Genomic DNA, 17,869 nt, shown 5'->3' with positions numbered 1-17,869 from the left:
CTTAAATATGTATAGTTTTTCATAAGTAATTGTTAATTTTCTTTAAAAATTGTTGTGGCTTGTAGATTTCTTTCTGAAAAAATACTCATGAAAATCTACAAGTTTTTATTCGAAAGTAGACGTATTTAAATTTTGTACGAAAAAAATTTTTTGTTCAAAATTGTACAAAATGTTCCGCTTTCTCTGAAAATTTCTAGAAAACCATAGAATCATTTCCATCAGGGTAAACATATATATTTCGTTATTATCACGTAACAGATCTACACATGTAAACTGTCGTTTCAGAAACTTGCTTGTTCCACTTGAAAATCCTGTACTTGAAGTAAAACTAGTTAGTTGTTACAGCAGCTTTTATATTAGAATTTACCATATGGATTAGTGGCAATACAAACAGAGATATTATATAAATGTCTATTTAATTTCTTATGCATAGGTATTTCAAGGGTTACTATGTCAAGATACACATATTTTGATAATAAATTATTTTTATGCGAGACAATAGAATGGATATTGATATATTCATTGTAAATTTTGCTTATTGACCAGATCTTCACAAAGTGTTTGAAAAATATTCATAAAATTCTATGTTATACATATATAAGTTAAGTATAGTTATAACGCGCAAATGTAATTGTCGACGAACATATTTGTTGCATCATATTTACACAAATCTATTTTTATTCACTTTTCAGATAACTAATTGTCGATTTTTTTCATGCAATCTATGGGGATATTTATGGTGAAAAAAATCAGATCAAAAACACCAGAGTTCAATAATTTTCAAGCCGTCGATATCTTACAGGGCTGAAGTTAGCAACGATGCCGTAACGACGCATTCCGGAATGAAAATCACTATTTTCTTAATTTTACAATGATTTCTAAGGAACTAAGATATCGAAATACGAGTGTGTTTTGTTTTATTACGGTTTACTGAATTTCAGACAATTCAAAAATCTCGAAGTAACGGTCTTTCCTCATATCATGAATTACTGCGATGACGGTACCAACTTCATTATGATGGTATTATCTTAGCTTGTGTTTTTCAAATTTACGAAGTATAAAGAAGTTAGAAGTATAAAGAGTCTCTGCTGCAGTTTAGAAAATAACAATGTGACTTCTTGCGTGTGATTTCGATCCGTCTGAAGTCCGTCATAACTTTCACCGAGGCTCGTGAAGTTTGCGTCGAGTCTAATGCTTTCGCGATGACCTGACACTGGATCTTCGGTGTCCAGCGGCAATCCCACTCCACTCCCGTTAAAGAGTATTCCGAAACGGGTATCCCGCTATTTTCCTCTTCGTACTCCTGTCCTGGTTTTCTGTTGCTCATAAGTCGGAGAAGCGGCTTCAGTTATGGCGCCGTTGTCGAGAGGAATTATAATTGCTTTGCTCGCGATTTCAGCGGCACAAATTGTAAAGAAGACCGGAAGATCATTAGGTTCGAATCGCACGATTGTGTTCAAGATAAATATTTTATACTAAATTATATAATTATTCATATTTTTATATGCAGCAATATATTGCTATATTGGCTTAATTTCAAATTAGCTTACTTTTATAAGATTCAATTCTCTGATTGTGAGCAGATCAGTACCGTTATTGCTCCGGGCCATGTGATCCTGCTTCAGAGCCCAAGAAGTGCCGCTATCAATTTTCTGTCAGTGAACTGCCGAAATTGAACAGGTGAGGAATAAAGTGTGTAAGATTAAATTGCAAGGAAGATATGAAGATTAATAAGTCGTTCTTCAGAGGAGGATTTTTCAAATGGAAATCCAAATTCTTGGATGGTCAATATGACACATTTTAAGAAATATGTGTGAGCGATTCAATGTGTTTAAGAGTGCGAGTTTTCTGAATTTTATCAAATAAATTATACGAATATTGTAAATAGGTGCCCCAGACAGTCACTAGACTGTATGAATCAAACTAAATTTTGCTGATCCTTCATAATTGATAAAAGTTAACTATATCGATGATAATTGGTTCTGTAGTACTTTGAAATTTATTTTATTGTATAGCATGTACTCGGAGGTTCAGAAGTATAACAAAGGGTCGATATTAAATTTTTTTTTCATAATTTCTAAAAATCTTGTGAATTCGTATTGGATTTTGGCTTACGAAATAGAACTTCGTTAGAAATTTCATACATTTAGTCAGGTAATTTGTCGTTTTCCATATCTTATACAATCTCGCTTGACAATAAAGAATCAGTAAGAAAAGGAAATTGATTAAAAATGAATAATATCACTGTCGCATATATATCAATCGAATGAATTTCTATTAGACCGTTAAAAGGCGTATTTAGGTTGTTTTCTAGTCTACGTCGATTGTACTCCGGCACGGTTGCATGTATGTAGCCATTTGCGGCAGTCACGGATTGCAAGCACGGAAAATACTTGAGTATTTCAGATTTTAACTCTGTATTTAACAAGTTTCTACGCTAACAGTTACAATTGTTCGTTTTAAAATTTTCTTGCATTAAAGTACCAGAAGTAGTAGTATGTACACGTTATTGGGTCAACAAGAATCACTATTCATATGCATTACAATTCACTTTATAGTTTTTAAATTATTTATATTACAAAGTTCTAATGTATCGGAATCACGCAATATTATACCGCCGAATGATCAAAACTGTCCATAATTTGGAGAGCTGAATATCGTTTAGTACTATATAGAGATCTAAAGCAGAGTCGAATTTCTCAACAAACAAATTCAAATGACCATGGGGGTATAAAAATACAATTAATATTGTAAACCTTCGATAAGAAACATTTGGTATTGAAAAGTAGCTAACTTCATCCTAAAGTCAGGTTCTTGTTATCTATATACGTCTTGATTAATTTCAGCGTCTGTTATGCATCCCACGGGAATAAAACCATCCGACCTGATTGCCCGGAAGGGTTTTTCGGTAACGGAGTGCTGGGGATCAATGGGATGTCTCCAGGTCCTCAAATCGAGGTAATTATTGACGAAAAACCATCGAGCTATGACCGATCGTTTATGAGATTTCTTCTGTTCAGAGTAAAGTAAAAATTCTCTTCGAATTCAATTGAAATATTATATGATCATCGACGATTTGTGTATCATAGCTAAATGTGTTGCTCATTCCAAGCAACAAATCACACCTGCAATCCATGAGAGTTAACGAATAATTACGGCTGAACCGTATTAACGTCCGTAGATTTGCCTGGGAGACACGTTGGAGGTGATCCTGAAGAACGAGTTGGGCACTACGGAAATGTCTTTGCACTGGCATGGAATTGCCCAGAAGGGTTCAGCTCACATGGACGGTGTTTCGATGGTGACGCAGTGTCCAGTACTGCCGTTTTCGAGTTTTCGGTACGAGATGAAGCCGGATAGAGCAGGAAGTTACCTTTACTATGCTCAATCAGGTGAGTTCTTTGAGAAGACTAATGGATGTTAAATTCAGCCAGGTCACAACGAGCCGTGTCTGATTTACGTTGCGATATGAGAAACCATGGTAGTCGAAGACTGAAGGGGGGTACATTCGTTGGGAAAAGTTCATTTCCCTGCGATGCACCGAGCCAGGCATTGCAGACTGGATTATTGATCAATTCCTGTATACGTATAAGGTATACAAAAGCACCAGGTGATTTCCATCCGACCAGTTGTTTGAAATATGGGGATTGCGGAAGCGAATTGGAGTCTGAGATTTACAATCGTTTAACAAAATCATCGAACGAAATAAGTCGACATCAAACTGAAGGCTCTGGTCATAAGCAGTTCATTGAGAGTATTGACAACGGAACTTGATTCTTAACCCCGAACGTCTATGTACACTTCAAGTTTGCGAGTAATTAAACACGAGGTTGAACTTGAAAGATACGAAACAACAATTTTTCCTAAAAATTAAATCTATAATGTTTATTTAAAAGCTGCAGCTCTGCAGTTTCCGATTATTTTCATGCAGCGTAATTCTGTTTCTGTTACCCAATTTTAAATCAATTACTTCACTATATATCAACAGCACCGCAACAGGGTGATGGAATTTACGGGGCACTTATAGTTCGTGAACCAGGAAGTGACCCAAACGCAGAAAAGACATTGCTAATATCGACGAGGCTCGAGGCACCGTTGACCCAGCTGTGGCCTGAAGTTTCAGCTCCAATGGATCTGTTGGTGAACGGTCAGGTGAGGGTATATTCGTGTTTTATCAGATTTGAATCAACTTCTTGTAATATATAATTCAAATTTTCATCTGAAACAATTGCATAACTGCAGAGTGATGGCTACCGGATATCTGTTGATCGGAATCGGCGCTATCTTATGCGTTTGATCAATGCAAATGCTATCGCATGTCCGGTCGTATTGTCAATTGCGGATCATAAACTTCTGGTCGTTGCCGTCGACGGTGGAAAAGTTGATAGCCGGACCCTTGCTTCTCATGTGGTGCTCTTCCCGGGTAAGTATATCGTGATTCTAAACCATTAATCAATATATATGGAATATGGATGTCAATGGTGCGAGCAGTTTTGGTTTCTCGCTTTTAAACGGAGTTCGTCTATGTTTTTATGATGCTCACGTTTCAAATCTCTACTGCGAATGTTTTGATTATATACTGTTTTATCGGCGATGATTTTTTATCCGTAACTGATCTTATTGCTTGAGAACGTCAATGCAAACTATAAGGCAATGCGATTAGTCAATCCATTGTTGCCTTATTGGCACTGGAAGGTCAAGTCAAAAGTTCTTGACGTTTTTCAGACAAATAATTGTTTATGTGGGCGAATTCATGTGCCGAATGACTGTCAACGTCTGGTGGTAGTTAGACTGAATAATCGCGATCTCACACTGGACGCCAACTGACTATTCGTCCAGGTTATTAACCTACTTGTAAATTATTGCCTTTTTGTCTTGACTGCTTACAGTCAATTGAAAACCTAATAATATTTGACGTCGGGTGTTGCCTTTATCATGACATTTCAGAGAGCATTCGCGCTCTCTGAGTCAGTCTACAGTCAACAATAGGCTCATAATATGCCTATTCTCAGTTGATTTGAAATAGTTGACTAAGAATTCCTGTCGATATTAAGTCAATTAGTAGCCAACAGTGTGCTAACTGAGGCAGCAATTTATTGAACTCAATGATAATTAACTTTCGCGAAAGTTTCAATTTGAGATATTAAGGCCGGGTTTATATTTGGCACTTATATCGTTTGGCATTTAACTTTCTGGAGTCCAAAATGTGAGAGAGAAATATCGAGCAATAATTTTATTACAGAACACACGAATCTACAGCTCAGATTTGAAACTTTTATAGCAATCATTGTCTGTTGGGAACCGTCGGTTATTTATCGGAACTTATAACTGAGAGAAATCATTTAAACTTGAGGCAAAACCAACCAAGCAAACCGTTCATAAGCATCTTTGCGAAGTTTCTAGAAAGTTTGTCGATAAATTTTTGAAGACATAAATAAAAATTGATCGGTTACTTTTCGTTAGTCGAAGTAATACCTGAAATTTCGTCCAGATTAATTTACAATACTATAAATACTCAATATTTATAGCTATAGTTACATGCAATTATACTTTGATAGTTATACAAATAAAAATCATAGAAAAGTGGTCAGGTATTACAAAAAATTGCGGATAACAAGACTCATCTTTGTTAATAGAGCTCATAAAGTGGCGTTAAAAAAATCGTTGTTGGTACGGTAAGTAATTTGATTCTTCGATTTTTTCGCACAGACGCGATACTACCTGCGGATTCGCGTCTGAGACGAATCACACAGACGTTGAATATTTTCAACAGTGTGCGAGAGCCGGACAACTTGTAGCCATGGGAGCTGCGTAAAGGTGCGCGCGCATCTCGCTTCCGTGCGTAAATGAGCTCTATGGAGTGTGTAAGAGGAGAGTTTGCGAGTGCCGGTGAGGCTGAGTCGCAACGGCGTATTACAGCGGCAAAAAGTAAGAAAAGTTAAGGTGTTTGTTCGAAAAATCATTAAACGTCAATCCGCCATTCGGGATCTGAATCTGATCACAATTAATGCCAGTATTTTGGAGAATGACGCAAGCGAAGCGAGCTGTGGAGAGCGTCGAGATCCCGTAGGAGAGTTGAAGCAGCAGGAGGTGGTGGAGGGGGATAATCATACAGTCTACACCACTGCAGGAACGAAACGAACGCCGGTAGCGCCGAGCGCAGCGCATGCACGGTTTTGACGTCTGCAGGGAGTATTTCGGCGTTGACAAGGACATCGTATCCGGCATGGAATGGACCAGAGACAAAACCCTGGAGCTCCTACACGCCTACCAGGAGAGACGAATGCTCTGGGATTGGGGCGCCAGGGGATACAGGGACAGGACAAAGCGGCGCAGGGCGATCCAGGAACTCGCCGACATGCTCAACTGCAACACCCTTGAAATCGAGAAGAAGATTACTAATCTCAAGTGTCAGTACTCACGAGAAGTTCACAAGATACAAAACAGCAGGGATGTCGCTACTGGACCGGATGATATCTATGTTTCAAAGTGGTTTGCTTTTAAAGCTATGCAGTTTCTTCGGTTTGGAACACGTCGGTACAGCAAAAGGAAGAAGGTACGTGTCGAAGTTATGATTTGATTTATTTTTTTACTCACGATTTTCGAAGGGTAGTTAATTCAAATCTCGAATTGGAAGGAACGATTTGATCGGTTTTTCAAATTCTAAAACTCCCGCGAATTTCGGTCACAATATAGCCGCGTGTATACTTAAACTTGATGAAACACTTACGACTCTTGGAGATTTTGGTGAATTTTGACACAATTTGCGCTCCGTTTCCACCAACTTTTCACTTCAGGATTCATACAAATAATAATGGCTCTGTCTTTATTGGCCATCGGTGAGAATTCCGTTTTCAAATTGTTATCTGATACCATCGAGTGCAGGATGTGCCCAGTCCATGCAAAAACCGGTTGTCGCTCTGTACGTATGGCTGCAGCAGGCACTCATACCACTTTACTCTGCAATTCCGTTTCCGAGCCGAGCAGGTGAAATATGTAGTATAGTATACTATACTAGGTAGGATGACTGTAACACGAACTGCTGCTTTGCTGCGATGCTCGTAATTCCGTTAGTAAAGTCAAAGCATGATAATTCTTGTAGAAAGAAAAATGACGAGGCAGAAGTTAGTAACGTTATTGTAATGATTAACGTTTCGGAAAATCGTTATTTCACAGTTGCGGGAATGTCTGAAATCAGTAAATTGTTATAAGGAAAAATGTATTCATATTTTGAAAACTTAACTACTTCAAAGTCAATATTTACTAACAACAGTAATTTCTCCCTTCAATGTTTCGTTGTGTTAATGTTACTAACTTCAATCTCATCAAAAGTGTTTATGTTCCAATAAGTCCAACTACATATATACATATGTATTTTAATTCTAATTCTGGAACAAAAGAATCCTTTAAACGTAGGAAACATCGTAGTTTAGTTGAAAAGTTTGCTAGTCACATCGTAATTGCATTATCGAAATAAAAAATTCTATGAAAAAAACTCGACAAACAACTGAATTCAAACGCTGGCATAACATCGCACGAACACTAAATGTCACGCTTGGAGTTTTATTTTGATTCTACAATAATCTTCAACACTGCCAAGTTATCAAACGATATTTTGCTCCCACCAAAATGACAGATGGAATTGTTCAATAAAAATTTTCTCTTCAACTAAAACGTAAATGTTTGAAATTTAATTCGTTTAGCTCGCTCGCATGTGTTCACTTTCTAGTTCACTCAAAAGATCATGTTGAAGTTAGCAACGTTATCGTAACGATTTATCCCGAGGAAAAACCGTTAGTTCGCGAATTTGGAATTGTTTGAAATTCAGTAAACCGATCAGACTGAAGTTAGTAACGTTAAAAATCAACATTATTGAGGATAATTTAAAAAATGACACTCAAGGAGTTGGCTTTTCAAAATTAAATTATGTTTTGTTTATAATGATTTACTAAATCTCGGACATTTCTAATGATGAGAAGTAACGAATTTTCTCAAACTTACATCGTTACGGTAACATTACTAACTTCATCCTCATGTATAAGCCGTGACAAAACAAGACGTTGGCTCAAATCTTGAAATCCTAGTTCCTTCAACGGCATTGTAAAAATAAAAAAATAGCAATATTTTTCCCAATGTTTCGTTACAATGACCTTACTAGCTTCAACCTCGTCTCGTAAGTCAGGTGTTATATACGATAACGACGTGCGGTGACCAGTGCCATTCGAGATGGGGACCATGGGGAATGGACGCAGGTATGGGGCAAGCTAGGGATCTCGGTTTGCAGCGGGTGCTTCATCCGAAGAACATGCCGTAAAGCGTAACCCGAGTAACAAAGGACGTGACGTTCGTTGGCAGAAATGAAACTCGAAGGTTTCTCTCGTAAATCGAAAGATCACGAACAGTTAGAAATGCTGCGGATTTTCGGACAAAACGAATTTAGTTTGCTTGAAAACAAATTCTATGTCACCAGAACTATTCCGAAATTTTGAATTTCTTTTTATCTATTTATGAAATTCGGTTTGTAGGATTTGTAATTCTCTTTAATACAGTTAGGTTTTTTCGTTTTTCATTTTCTCAAGGAAACTTCCAATTTCTTTGTTGAGGGCATTTGCCATAAACCATGTCTGACTATTATTTATTGAAGAATTTTTTATGCATTTATGCTAATCAATTTATTAATGTAACAATAATGTTCAATTAGGCATTTTTGTGATGGAAATGAAATAGAAAAATAAGGTTGAAATTTATGATTGCGTTACACAATATGATGATGTTACAAACTCTATGGAAAACCAAAAAGTTAATTATCTAAGGCTTTTAGTAGCAAAATAACGTTTGCGTGGTTTAATCATACGTTTAACTGGCGATTAATCTCATATCGATTTCTAAGGAAGCATTCAGAAGATTCAGCATTTTGAATGAAAAAAATCCTGAACAATGATGCAGCCTCTTTGGAAGATTGCTATATATATATATATATATATATATATATATATATAGTTATAAACAATGAGATTTTAAATAAATAATACTGCATTTCGATGGTATCTTGAAACGTTTGAAAAATATTTGGTAATTCCGTTTATAGAGACAAAAATGGCAATTTATCACTTCTTGAATTTAATATTATTAATCATGCTGACGATTTTTTTATTTTTAGAAAACCGATCCAATCAAGATTGAGGAGGAAGAGTACATAGTGAGCGACATTGATCCTGAAAGTATCGCATTTCATGGCTGTGATGACGGTACTAATGGTTCAGCGACAGGATCTGTGATAAATGCATCGTTCAGCGAGGATGCTGAAGAGTCATTTTTGTCCAGTATCAAAATGGAGGAAAATGACAGGCTCGGGTTGACAGTGAAGGACGAAAGATCAATAGGTCCCAATGATGAGGAAATGAACGCTGAAGGACACAACGATGAGGATTGGAAAATCAAGGAGGACTACATAAAGTTTGGCGAGAGTATAGCTGCTCAGCTCGCTCAAGTACCGGACTCGTATTCCAGATCCGTGGCAAAGCTCAGGATCAATCAGATCCTCTTTGAAGCTGAGATTGGTGTTTATGCGCAAACTAGGTCTTGAATGGAATGAAAGACAAATCGTAATTTTATTTTCCATTCATTTAGCCTCAGAGTTGTCTGTGACGAAGAGAATAAAAAAATGATTCAAATTGATCAAACACTCTTGCGTGTCGTATCATAAATTGCGGAGAATTCTTATGGTCGAAAAATAAATTATGAATCTTCTGTTCACAAATGCGATTCGGCAGCTTTTAAATACGCTGTTTAATGATATAACAGATATTTTATTATAAGCTTGAATTTTACACAGCTGGAGAAGTGAAATTTAGGATAGTCTCGTTATACTTCGGGTCAAAGAGACCTTCTAATAGGATATTCGTCTCGCCTTTTAAAAGAAAACTTACTATATTCTTCACGTGAAATCATTGTTATAGGTATACGATGAAAGGCTGATTGACATTAAATTATAGATTAAGGATTCTTGTATTACTTACAAAAATGAAACATCATTACAATACATGCGTATTTTTTGAGATCAAGTGATTGTAAGGTTAGTGTACAGATTTTTTCCTTATACAGTATTTCTAATTTGTAAGTTTGTTTATATTCGTACTTATAAAGTATACCATGTAGGGCATTGAAGGTGCACATTTGGCAGGCTCCTGACTTTTTTCACACATCTTCCATTGTTTGTTTATAAAAAAAAATCTATTATTCGATCATATTCGCGTAAATTGAGGTATCTGCTTGATTCTATAATTTATCATAGATACGACAGTTTGAATTTAAATATCTTACTTTACAAAGATTTTCAATCGTGTTAATGGGAAATTAATTCCTTACTCTGCTGTTCTGCAAAAGAGTTACTTCACTGCATATAGTTTATGTAATGTGGAAAAAAACGAAGTTAGTGAAATTGTAATATGTAAATCAGTCACAAAAAATGCTGTAAAAGTCACGTGAGAGTTAATTTTTTTTTACAAGCTACATGATAAAGTGTAATATAGCGAGAATATACATTTTCTCAATCAAAGTTATATACTTGGTTAAAAAGCCGTGATCACAACGATCTTCTAGTGTTGTGATATGTAATTGATAAGTATAATATAGTCGTAAAATATATTAAAAGTTCGATTTAAAGAAATATTATAGGGTAAACAAAAAGAAAAAATCCTTCAACTTTGATGTAGAACATAAATAGTAATACCTATGTAGATATGTAGTTTGCGCACGTAATGCAAAACTACCCTCTACGTAATTATAATTAAAACCTTACAGACATTTTTATGACAGTGCCGTGTCTTCGAAAGAAAATTTGGCCATTTTTGTACCCGTTTATATATGGACTTTTTGAACCTACATAAAATTATCAATTTATTGTTAGGTTAATTTGTGCACAATATCTTGTTTTTGAATAAATATTTACACAAAACATGCATGACACTACATAAATGATCCCTCTGAATTCTTACTCTCACATTTTTTCTTTCGGCATGTTCCGCTTTTTTTTCTACAACATATCGGATTTATTTTATTTATTAATTACGGTAAAACGAAGATAATTCGATTGGCAGCAGTACTCATAAGTCTTGACAATGTCCAATAACAAATAACATTACAATCGAGTGAAATAGAAATCTTTATTGCAGGTGAAAGATTCGATTTGACATTGGAAACAAATCAGGCATCAGGCAGATATTTGGTCAAAGTTCAAGGCATGGGAGAGTGTCGAGATCTGTTCCACGCGGCGTCTTTAGACTACGAAGGGTCTTCGAAATCCTCAACAATAACTGGATCTGGGGTTCGTTTGTCCAAGGATGACATCGTGTCGCTGGAAAAAGGCCACAAGTGTTACCGAGTGTCAAGAGGCATACTGTGTTCATTGGACACGAAGGGAATCGCTGACAATTCGATTCAGAATCATCCTGGAGAAACAGTTTACGTTTCTTTCGACGTCAATACCCTGGGTGACATCACCGACGAAATGACTGACTTCAAATACAACATTTATGGCTTTAGCCACTATCCCACGTACTTAAGTGCGTATTACAGGGAAAGATTTTGTCGAGGAGACATTTACTTGAAAATCTGATTAATTATTCCGATTCATTGGCTTTAATTTCCGGTGATTTCAATTAATTCATAATATTGCGCCTGATTTCAGGTAATTTCCGAGTGTTCCAAACGCGATTTTCTGTGACTTCCGGGTCGGATGGTGTAACAGATAATCACAACAAATTGCTGAAAACTACCTAGAATGCTCTCTAGAAATCATTAGAAACTAATGGAAATCACATGGAAAACTAGAAATCATTTGAAGCGCATGCTTAATAATATACAAATCAATAGAATATTAAAATGTTGAATTCATTTGGCGTTTTGGTGCAAGATTCACAACGATTTTCACGATTCTTTAACTTTTTAATGTTAGCACGTAATATTTCATGTAATTTACAATGATTTCGAATGATTTCAGGCATCGCTCGATTAATTCCGCGTTATTCCAATTATATTTCAATAATTGAAGGTCCTTTGATTTACAATAATTCAATTTTCAAATTAAATTCACGATCACCTGGAGTAAATGGCTCCTCGACTTTGCCGTCACTCGATCCATACGAGTATGGTGACCTCGAACATGGAGCATTTTAATTTAATTAGTGCTCGCAATCAGGTCTGTCGACGACGGAGGCCAGGATTCCTCAAATCAATGGGATGACTTTCAAATATCCCCCATCACCGATACTCAGTCAGCCGGAAAACACGCCGGATGATATTCTCTGTTCATTCGAGGCGAAGTCTGAGTTTTGCGAAAACACACCTCGGTTTTGCGAGTGTCTACAAATCTTCGAAGTGCCAGTTAACAAGACGGTCGAATTAGTCGTCATAGACGAAGGTGAGAAATATACGATATCGATGAAGGCTAGTTATGCTGATTAATGGTTGGTCACAGGTGACTAGAGTTTTACGTTTTTGACAGTCTAAACTTTCGAATGTAACTTCATCAGGTCTCTTTCTTGATTCCAGGATTTGGTGGAAATGCATCGCAGACCTTCCATGTACACGGTTACCAGCTGAGTGTCGTTGGCACTGATAGCTTCGAAAAGCCCGTGACAAAGGCAGAGGTCAAAGCTCTTGACCTCAGTCAAGGATTGCCCCGCAACTTGTTGAATCCTCCGAAGAAAGATACTTTCACAGTTCCTAACAAGGGTTACGCCATTGTTCGCTTTCGCACTGACAATCTTGGTGTGTTTTCACTTGTACTAGTTCATAGCTGAATCAACGATACTTTAAAAAAATTAAGCCGTCAGTATAACGGCGAAATTAAATCGAGCGTTTATTTTCGTTATAAAAGAATAATTTAATTTACGTGCATCTTTTAGGATACTGGCTCTGGGAAGCAAGAAGCACTGGAACATCACCAACGACGTCCAGTCCTGGAATGCAATTTTTGATGCAGGTTGGTTCCCGCGAAAATATGCCGACAGTACCGATAGATTTTCCGTCATGTGGGAACAATAAAAAACCGGATATGATATTTGAGATTAATTAGATAAATTTATGCACAATTATTATTTAGGTACTTCAATTGTACATTTATATATATTCTATTTATTCTTTGTTCTGTAATTTATACATGTTCCATGTTAGAGTTTGAAAACAACTCAGGAATTTAATTTTGGAGTGTACTTGAAAGAAAGTATTTTACTCACTTTAGTTTCTCAGTTTAAAGTATCTCGAAGCTATTATAGCTGAGGTAAGATGTCAAAGCGTTTCTTCAGTCAATGCTGAAAGAGTTAAGTTTTTGTACGAAAAATTAAAAAAATTGCGCCCATTTATATGCGTCTAATATAGATCATCAAGTCTGCACTAGAACGCCGTCTTGCATAAAATTTTTAAACCATTAAATACAATGGTTTGTTAAATGAGTGCGCGCGTACTGCTGCATTTTATTCCTACCCTGACTGAATTGTCAATCTTTAATAATACTCAAAGTACGTTTGAAAAATGAAAATAAATCCTGTAGAAAATACGAATAAATTCTTTAGATTGTATAGAACCAAGAATTTCCTTTTGAGTACACTGCAAGGTCTGTATCGACTTATTCGTGCCTGTGCATAGGCAACTATTGATACATGAACGTTAGGGAGTACAAAAGTTGCTTACACACAGGCGTGTGCTGAAACATGCATTGATATCCTTACGATAAATATTCTTTAAGTTGTTTCATTACTACTTCTGGAAAGCTTGATACTCGAAAGCAATAGTGTAAAAGCTCAAATTTAAATACACGAATTCTCCTTCTAACATTTAGTGACACAATCGATCTTGGATACAGAATAAAATAGAAATGATCTAACGCCGCTCAAGATGTATGAGATACATGCGGACACATTTTGTTTGGATAAAGAAACCTAACTGTATAATTTCAAGAAAATTCGAGGTAACGTAATGAAAACAATTCTGTACCTTTGATGAATAATTTGTTAAAAAACAATGCTGAACTGTAAAACAATGATCAACGACTATTTAAGAAACTGATAATTATTAGCCCCTTCTGAACAATAATAATACTCTTCTAATATTAATTACTTAACTGAATCTTTCAGTAAAAACTGTTTCTGACAGACTTTGGAAATACTTTTTTTAAATAATCTGGTCTATAGATATAACTTTGTTTTCAAAATCCACGTCGTGATTTAGTATTCCCTAAGATTCTCTGTTAAAATTCTGTCTGTCTCTCTGAATTTCGATATTTCAACTATTTCTGTTGCATATGATGGGGGTTTCCGATTACAGTCTCTGCGTAAACAACCCTTTATCGACGACAGGGGCGGCAGCTGTGGCGCGAAGCTCACGCTGGTATCAAGATCCAAGATATTCGACAACGAGTCTGCAGCCGGGACCGGTGGTTCCAGAAAGCGCAAGTGGATCAAGGTTGATGGACTGCTCGAAACTGGTTCAGCTCTCGTTGTTGAATACAATTCATCGGGCCATACAATACGCCCAAAGCTCATGGGCGTGGCCATATTAGGTAACCCTTGGCCACGGAGAAAGTGCAGGCGATTGAGCCAGGCAACGCGGTGCCTAAGGGCACCGGCATGGCATCGGTTTGGCCGACTTAAATTGGCATCGGTACCGATGTTTGCGGCTACCGTTGTCCGCCGCTCTTTTTCTCGTATACCTTCAACAATAAAACGTCTCATTACTGTGATCGTGTATCTTCGCTGCCGGACTGTGGCTCATTAGACAACTGGATGGTTAAACATTGCACGAGCCAGACTGAAAGACATTATGCGCAGAGACAACACGCCAGACTTGTATAATTGCACGTAAACAGCATGGGAAAATATGCAATGGCCGAACAGACTTGTTCAATTGTATGCGATGTAGTAACGTTCGGTAATTAGGTTACTTATGATCAAATTTCAGGATTCCATCCGTAATGGTCGGTAAAACAAAGGTAATTAGTAATGGACTTGTAGGCTTATACTTTTCAATATTATTTTCTCTCGAATCTTGAGCAATGATAGGAGTGATCTGGAGTTGCGTAGTAGATATGGATGAATACTATAGTTGATAGCATTTAGAGATATTACCAAAAAATTATGTAATCACGGAATGCAAAACATAGACACACACTATGATTACGTCGATCAATGATAGCACAATTAGATACTTCCATATTATGACACTTTGAAGTCAGCCACACGTGCGGATTATCATTGGTTGACGTAATCATACCAACCACATAAACATAGCAGGTTGAGCAGGCATCACCAAACTTCTATTGATGTTCAACTATGCAGTTGTGAAAATACTAATAATAAAAACTGGTGGCGTGTGGAATACGATGTACCATAGTTAGATTTAAAACTGATCTTTAAATTCGATCATGGTATACCTAATATTTGTAAGAAATGGAAAAGTTACGATCTTCAAGAAGTTTCGAACAGTCCACATCAAACCGTACTCTCCATTAGTGTATGTACGTTGAATGGTTAATTTGAACTAGTTTTAAAATTGAGATTTTCAGATATTTTCAACCCATCTCATGAGATTTCTCTGTGAAATAAGAGGCCTGAAAATCGATGAATTTTGATTTGATGCATCGGGAATACAAATAAGGATCTAATTAAGACATTGCGATAGCCTTGTGTCAGGTAATTCTCTTCAAGCTTCTTCAAAGCATTGGGACTTGTATTGATCTTTCGATCACAGAACCTTTAACAAAACTGTCAGATTTGAATACACACAATGAAGTTGATTTATTAAATAACTATATTTACACAACAATATATATCTATCATTTTAGACTCCCTCAAATAAACCTAGTGTTGGTAGCCGTAAGCGGGGGCGGCGTACTTGACGGGGGCTGGTGCGTATTTGGCGACAACAGGTCCGTGACCTGCAGGCTCCTTCTCAACGACGGCGTTGAATCCGTTGTGGGGATCAGCTGTGTAGTGGACGACACGACGGGTTCCGTCAGCCTCGATCAGGGAGTAGCTACCCTCGACGGAGTCTCCGTTGCGGGTTTCCTGCTGGCTCTTGGTGTCTCCGGTCAGGGTGTCGTGGACGTCGTAGGAGTAGCTGTACTGGGGGTTGGGGTCGTAGTCGGCGTCGACGGCCTTGGCGATGGGGGCGGCGTAACCGTAAGCGGGGGCAGCATGGTAGGCCACTGGTGCTGGAGCAATGATTCCGGCGCTGGCAGCGGCCACGAGGGCGGCGAAGACGATCGTCTGGAAACCAAAAACGTTGAGGGTTGTATTTCCGACATTTTGAAATATTCAATACGGAAGCGACTATTTTATCAGCAACTGGTAAAGTTGAGTTCGCTGTCGATTAATTTAGCAAAAACGTGTCCAGATTTTTTGTAAATATTTCAGGCGGAAATCGGCTGCCATTTCTGCAACTGAGGGTACATTTTATCGATCGACATTTGTCACATTTTTCACGATTCGTCTAATCTTCACTCTCGACAATCGTAAACCATGAAACAAATGATTATCGGTAGAATGTATCATGAATTGCGTGAATGCAAGCGGATTTGTTCTGTGTTATCGTGTACTTATATAGATCTTTTAAAACCAGAGAGGATCGTATTACTGAATTCAGCCTTGAGAAAAGTTTTCACCTCTAAAGGTATTTATATGCCCCGGTTTTTACGCTGAAAAATTATAACTCACCTTGGAAGCCATTTTGTCTATAGAATGACTTGGAGAGAATATTAATTGCTGCCGAATCGACTCTGGATTATATACCAGTCCGATAGAGCGCTTTCTCCCACCGAGTGCTCAACGGTATTTATTAACCATTATTCTCTTGCGATGTCGGACTGATTATCTCATTGTACATATATCTGTATCGTAGCAGCCGTGAATTGACTGCCTTGTGATTGGCTAACAATTGGTTATTTCGTTGGCCAGCTGATCAATCTGGTTATTATGATGCCGGGAGGCACGTCATTCTGTCTCTCACTTTGCACAACGATTGTTTGCCTGCAAAATAGATAATTCAGGAACTGATAAGCATCGATACTTCGAGAAATTAAAGTGTAACAGAATGTCAGGATCATTCGATACTTTGTAAGTGGTTCTACTTTTACAGAGCTTTCACTACAAATTGCAAAAACGTTTAAATTCCAGTTCAAATTAACGTTTCAGGTGTAATAATATAACGTTAAATTATCATATCTGCATAATGCTTTTTATAATATTTCATTGTAGTTCACCCAGGGGCGTCTTAACATTCAAACAGAAGTAGCAAGAGTTACAGCTTCGCCATCAATCTCAATCAATCACAGCAATCCGTGGCAGCATTGAAGCTGTCACTGTTTCCTCTTGGGATCATAAGCTCAGTTGGAACCACGGGGCAGCTGAAGTTGCAGTTCCAGGGGTCAAGACTATTGCATCAGCTTATATGATGGTAGGATAAAAATCGAATTCATGGAAAGGACATCCATCACCAAAGTCGTGGAGAAGCAAAGTGAGTCAATGAGATTGGCTTGAAAATTGAACTGCGCAATTTGTGTCTATCTGGTCATGAACACTTACAATTAGCAAATCTAACTAACTATGAATTTCAAATTGTGGAGACCAATATTCTGCAAATATATTGTGGTTTATACCAGCCTAATGACATTAAATTTTTATTACACGATGACTGCTTTCTGGATCAAAGAAACAAAGTGTAAACTAGCTTTTCGCATTCCATGCTCGACTGTGGAAATCGGGTCGCTCCGCCTTATGCGAGAGTGGATAAATTACACTCTTTGCGAATGTGCCGGACAATCGATTAGCCATAATTTAGATCCAGGTAAGCCGAAGTAATTAATTCTGTGACA

General features: G+C 37.3%; 3 protein-coding genes across 3 annotated transcripts; 2 read left to right on the top strand and 1 right to left on the bottom strand.

Moving 5' to 3' along the window:
• The first annotated feature begins 1,109 nt into the window (after positions 1-1,109).
• LOC124410388 (laccase-2-like) lies at positions 1,110-13,108 on the top strand. The gene is made up of 10 exons (XM_046888710.1): positions 1,110-1,435; positions 1,581-1,680; positions 2,847-2,958; positions 3,182-3,392; positions 3,989-4,152; positions 4,243-4,423; positions 11,175-11,564; positions 12,200-12,421; positions 12,553-12,771; positions 12,909-13,108. Exons 1-10 carry the CDS (start codon positions 1,351-1,353, stop codon positions 13,076-13,078), a joined length of 1,854 nt encoding a protein of 617 aa, XP_046744666.1. The 5' UTR covers positions 1,110-1,350; the 3' UTR covers positions 13,079-13,108.
• Positions 5,800-10,953, top strand: LOC124410391. The gene is made up of 2 exons (XM_046888716.1): positions 5,800-6,556; positions 9,161-10,953. The coding sequence occupies exons 1-2, from the start codon at positions 6,167-6,169 to the stop codon at positions 9,584-9,586; spliced, it is 816 nt and encodes a 271-aa protein (XP_046744672.1). The 5' UTR covers positions 5,800-6,166; the 3' UTR covers positions 9,587-10,953.
• A 2,665-nt stretch (positions 13,109-15,773) lies between the features above and the next one.
• On the bottom strand, positions 15,774-16,724 carry LOC124410152 (cuticle protein 7-like). The gene is made up of 2 exons (XM_046888316.1): positions 16,713-16,724; positions 15,774-16,295 (listed from the first exon to the last, which is right to left on the bottom strand). Exons 1-2 carry the CDS (start codon positions 16,722-16,724, stop codon positions 15,858-15,860), a joined length of 450 nt encoding a protein of 149 aa, XP_046744272.1. The 3' UTR covers positions 15,774-15,857.
• Between the last annotated feature and the right edge of the window lie 1,145 nt (positions 16,725-17,869).

The sequence above is a fragment of the Diprion similis genome, chromosome 9 (assembly GCF_021155765.1).
Source record: "Diprion similis isolate iyDipSimi1 chromosome 9, iyDipSimi1.1, whole genome shotgun sequence".
NCBI classification, from domain to species: Eukaryota; Metazoa; Arthropoda; class Insecta; order Hymenoptera; family Diprionidae; genus Diprion; species Diprion similis.
Note: the sequence above shows the minus strand (reverse complement) of the source record. Positions and strands in the feature narration are given on the sequence as shown.

What these genes read in the sequence shown, in the direction of transcription:
- LOC124410388 (XM_046888710.1), top strand. Translation starts at nt 1,351, where the DNA reads ATGGCGCCGTTGTCGAGAGGAATTATAATTGCTTTGCTCGCGATTTCA. An exon ending in ATCTGTTGGTGAACGGTCAG is followed by an intron (nt 4,153 to 4,242) that starts GTGAGGGTATAT and finishes GCATAACTGCAG; the next exon opens with AGTGATGGCTACCGGATATC. An exon ending in ATTAGTCGTCATAGACGAAG is followed by an intron (nt 12,422 to 12,552) that starts GTGAGAAATATA and finishes TCTTGATTCCAG; the next exon opens with GATTTGGTGGAAATGCATCG.
- LOC124410391 (XM_046888716.1), top strand. Translation starts at nt 6,167, where the DNA reads ATGCACGGTTTTGACGTCTGCAGGGAGTATTTCGGCGTTGACAAGGAC. An exon ending in GGTACAGCAAAAGGAAGAAG is followed by an intron (nt 6,557 to 9,160) that starts GTACGTGTCGAA and finishes TTTTATTTTTAG; the next exon opens with AAAACCGATCCAATCAAGAT.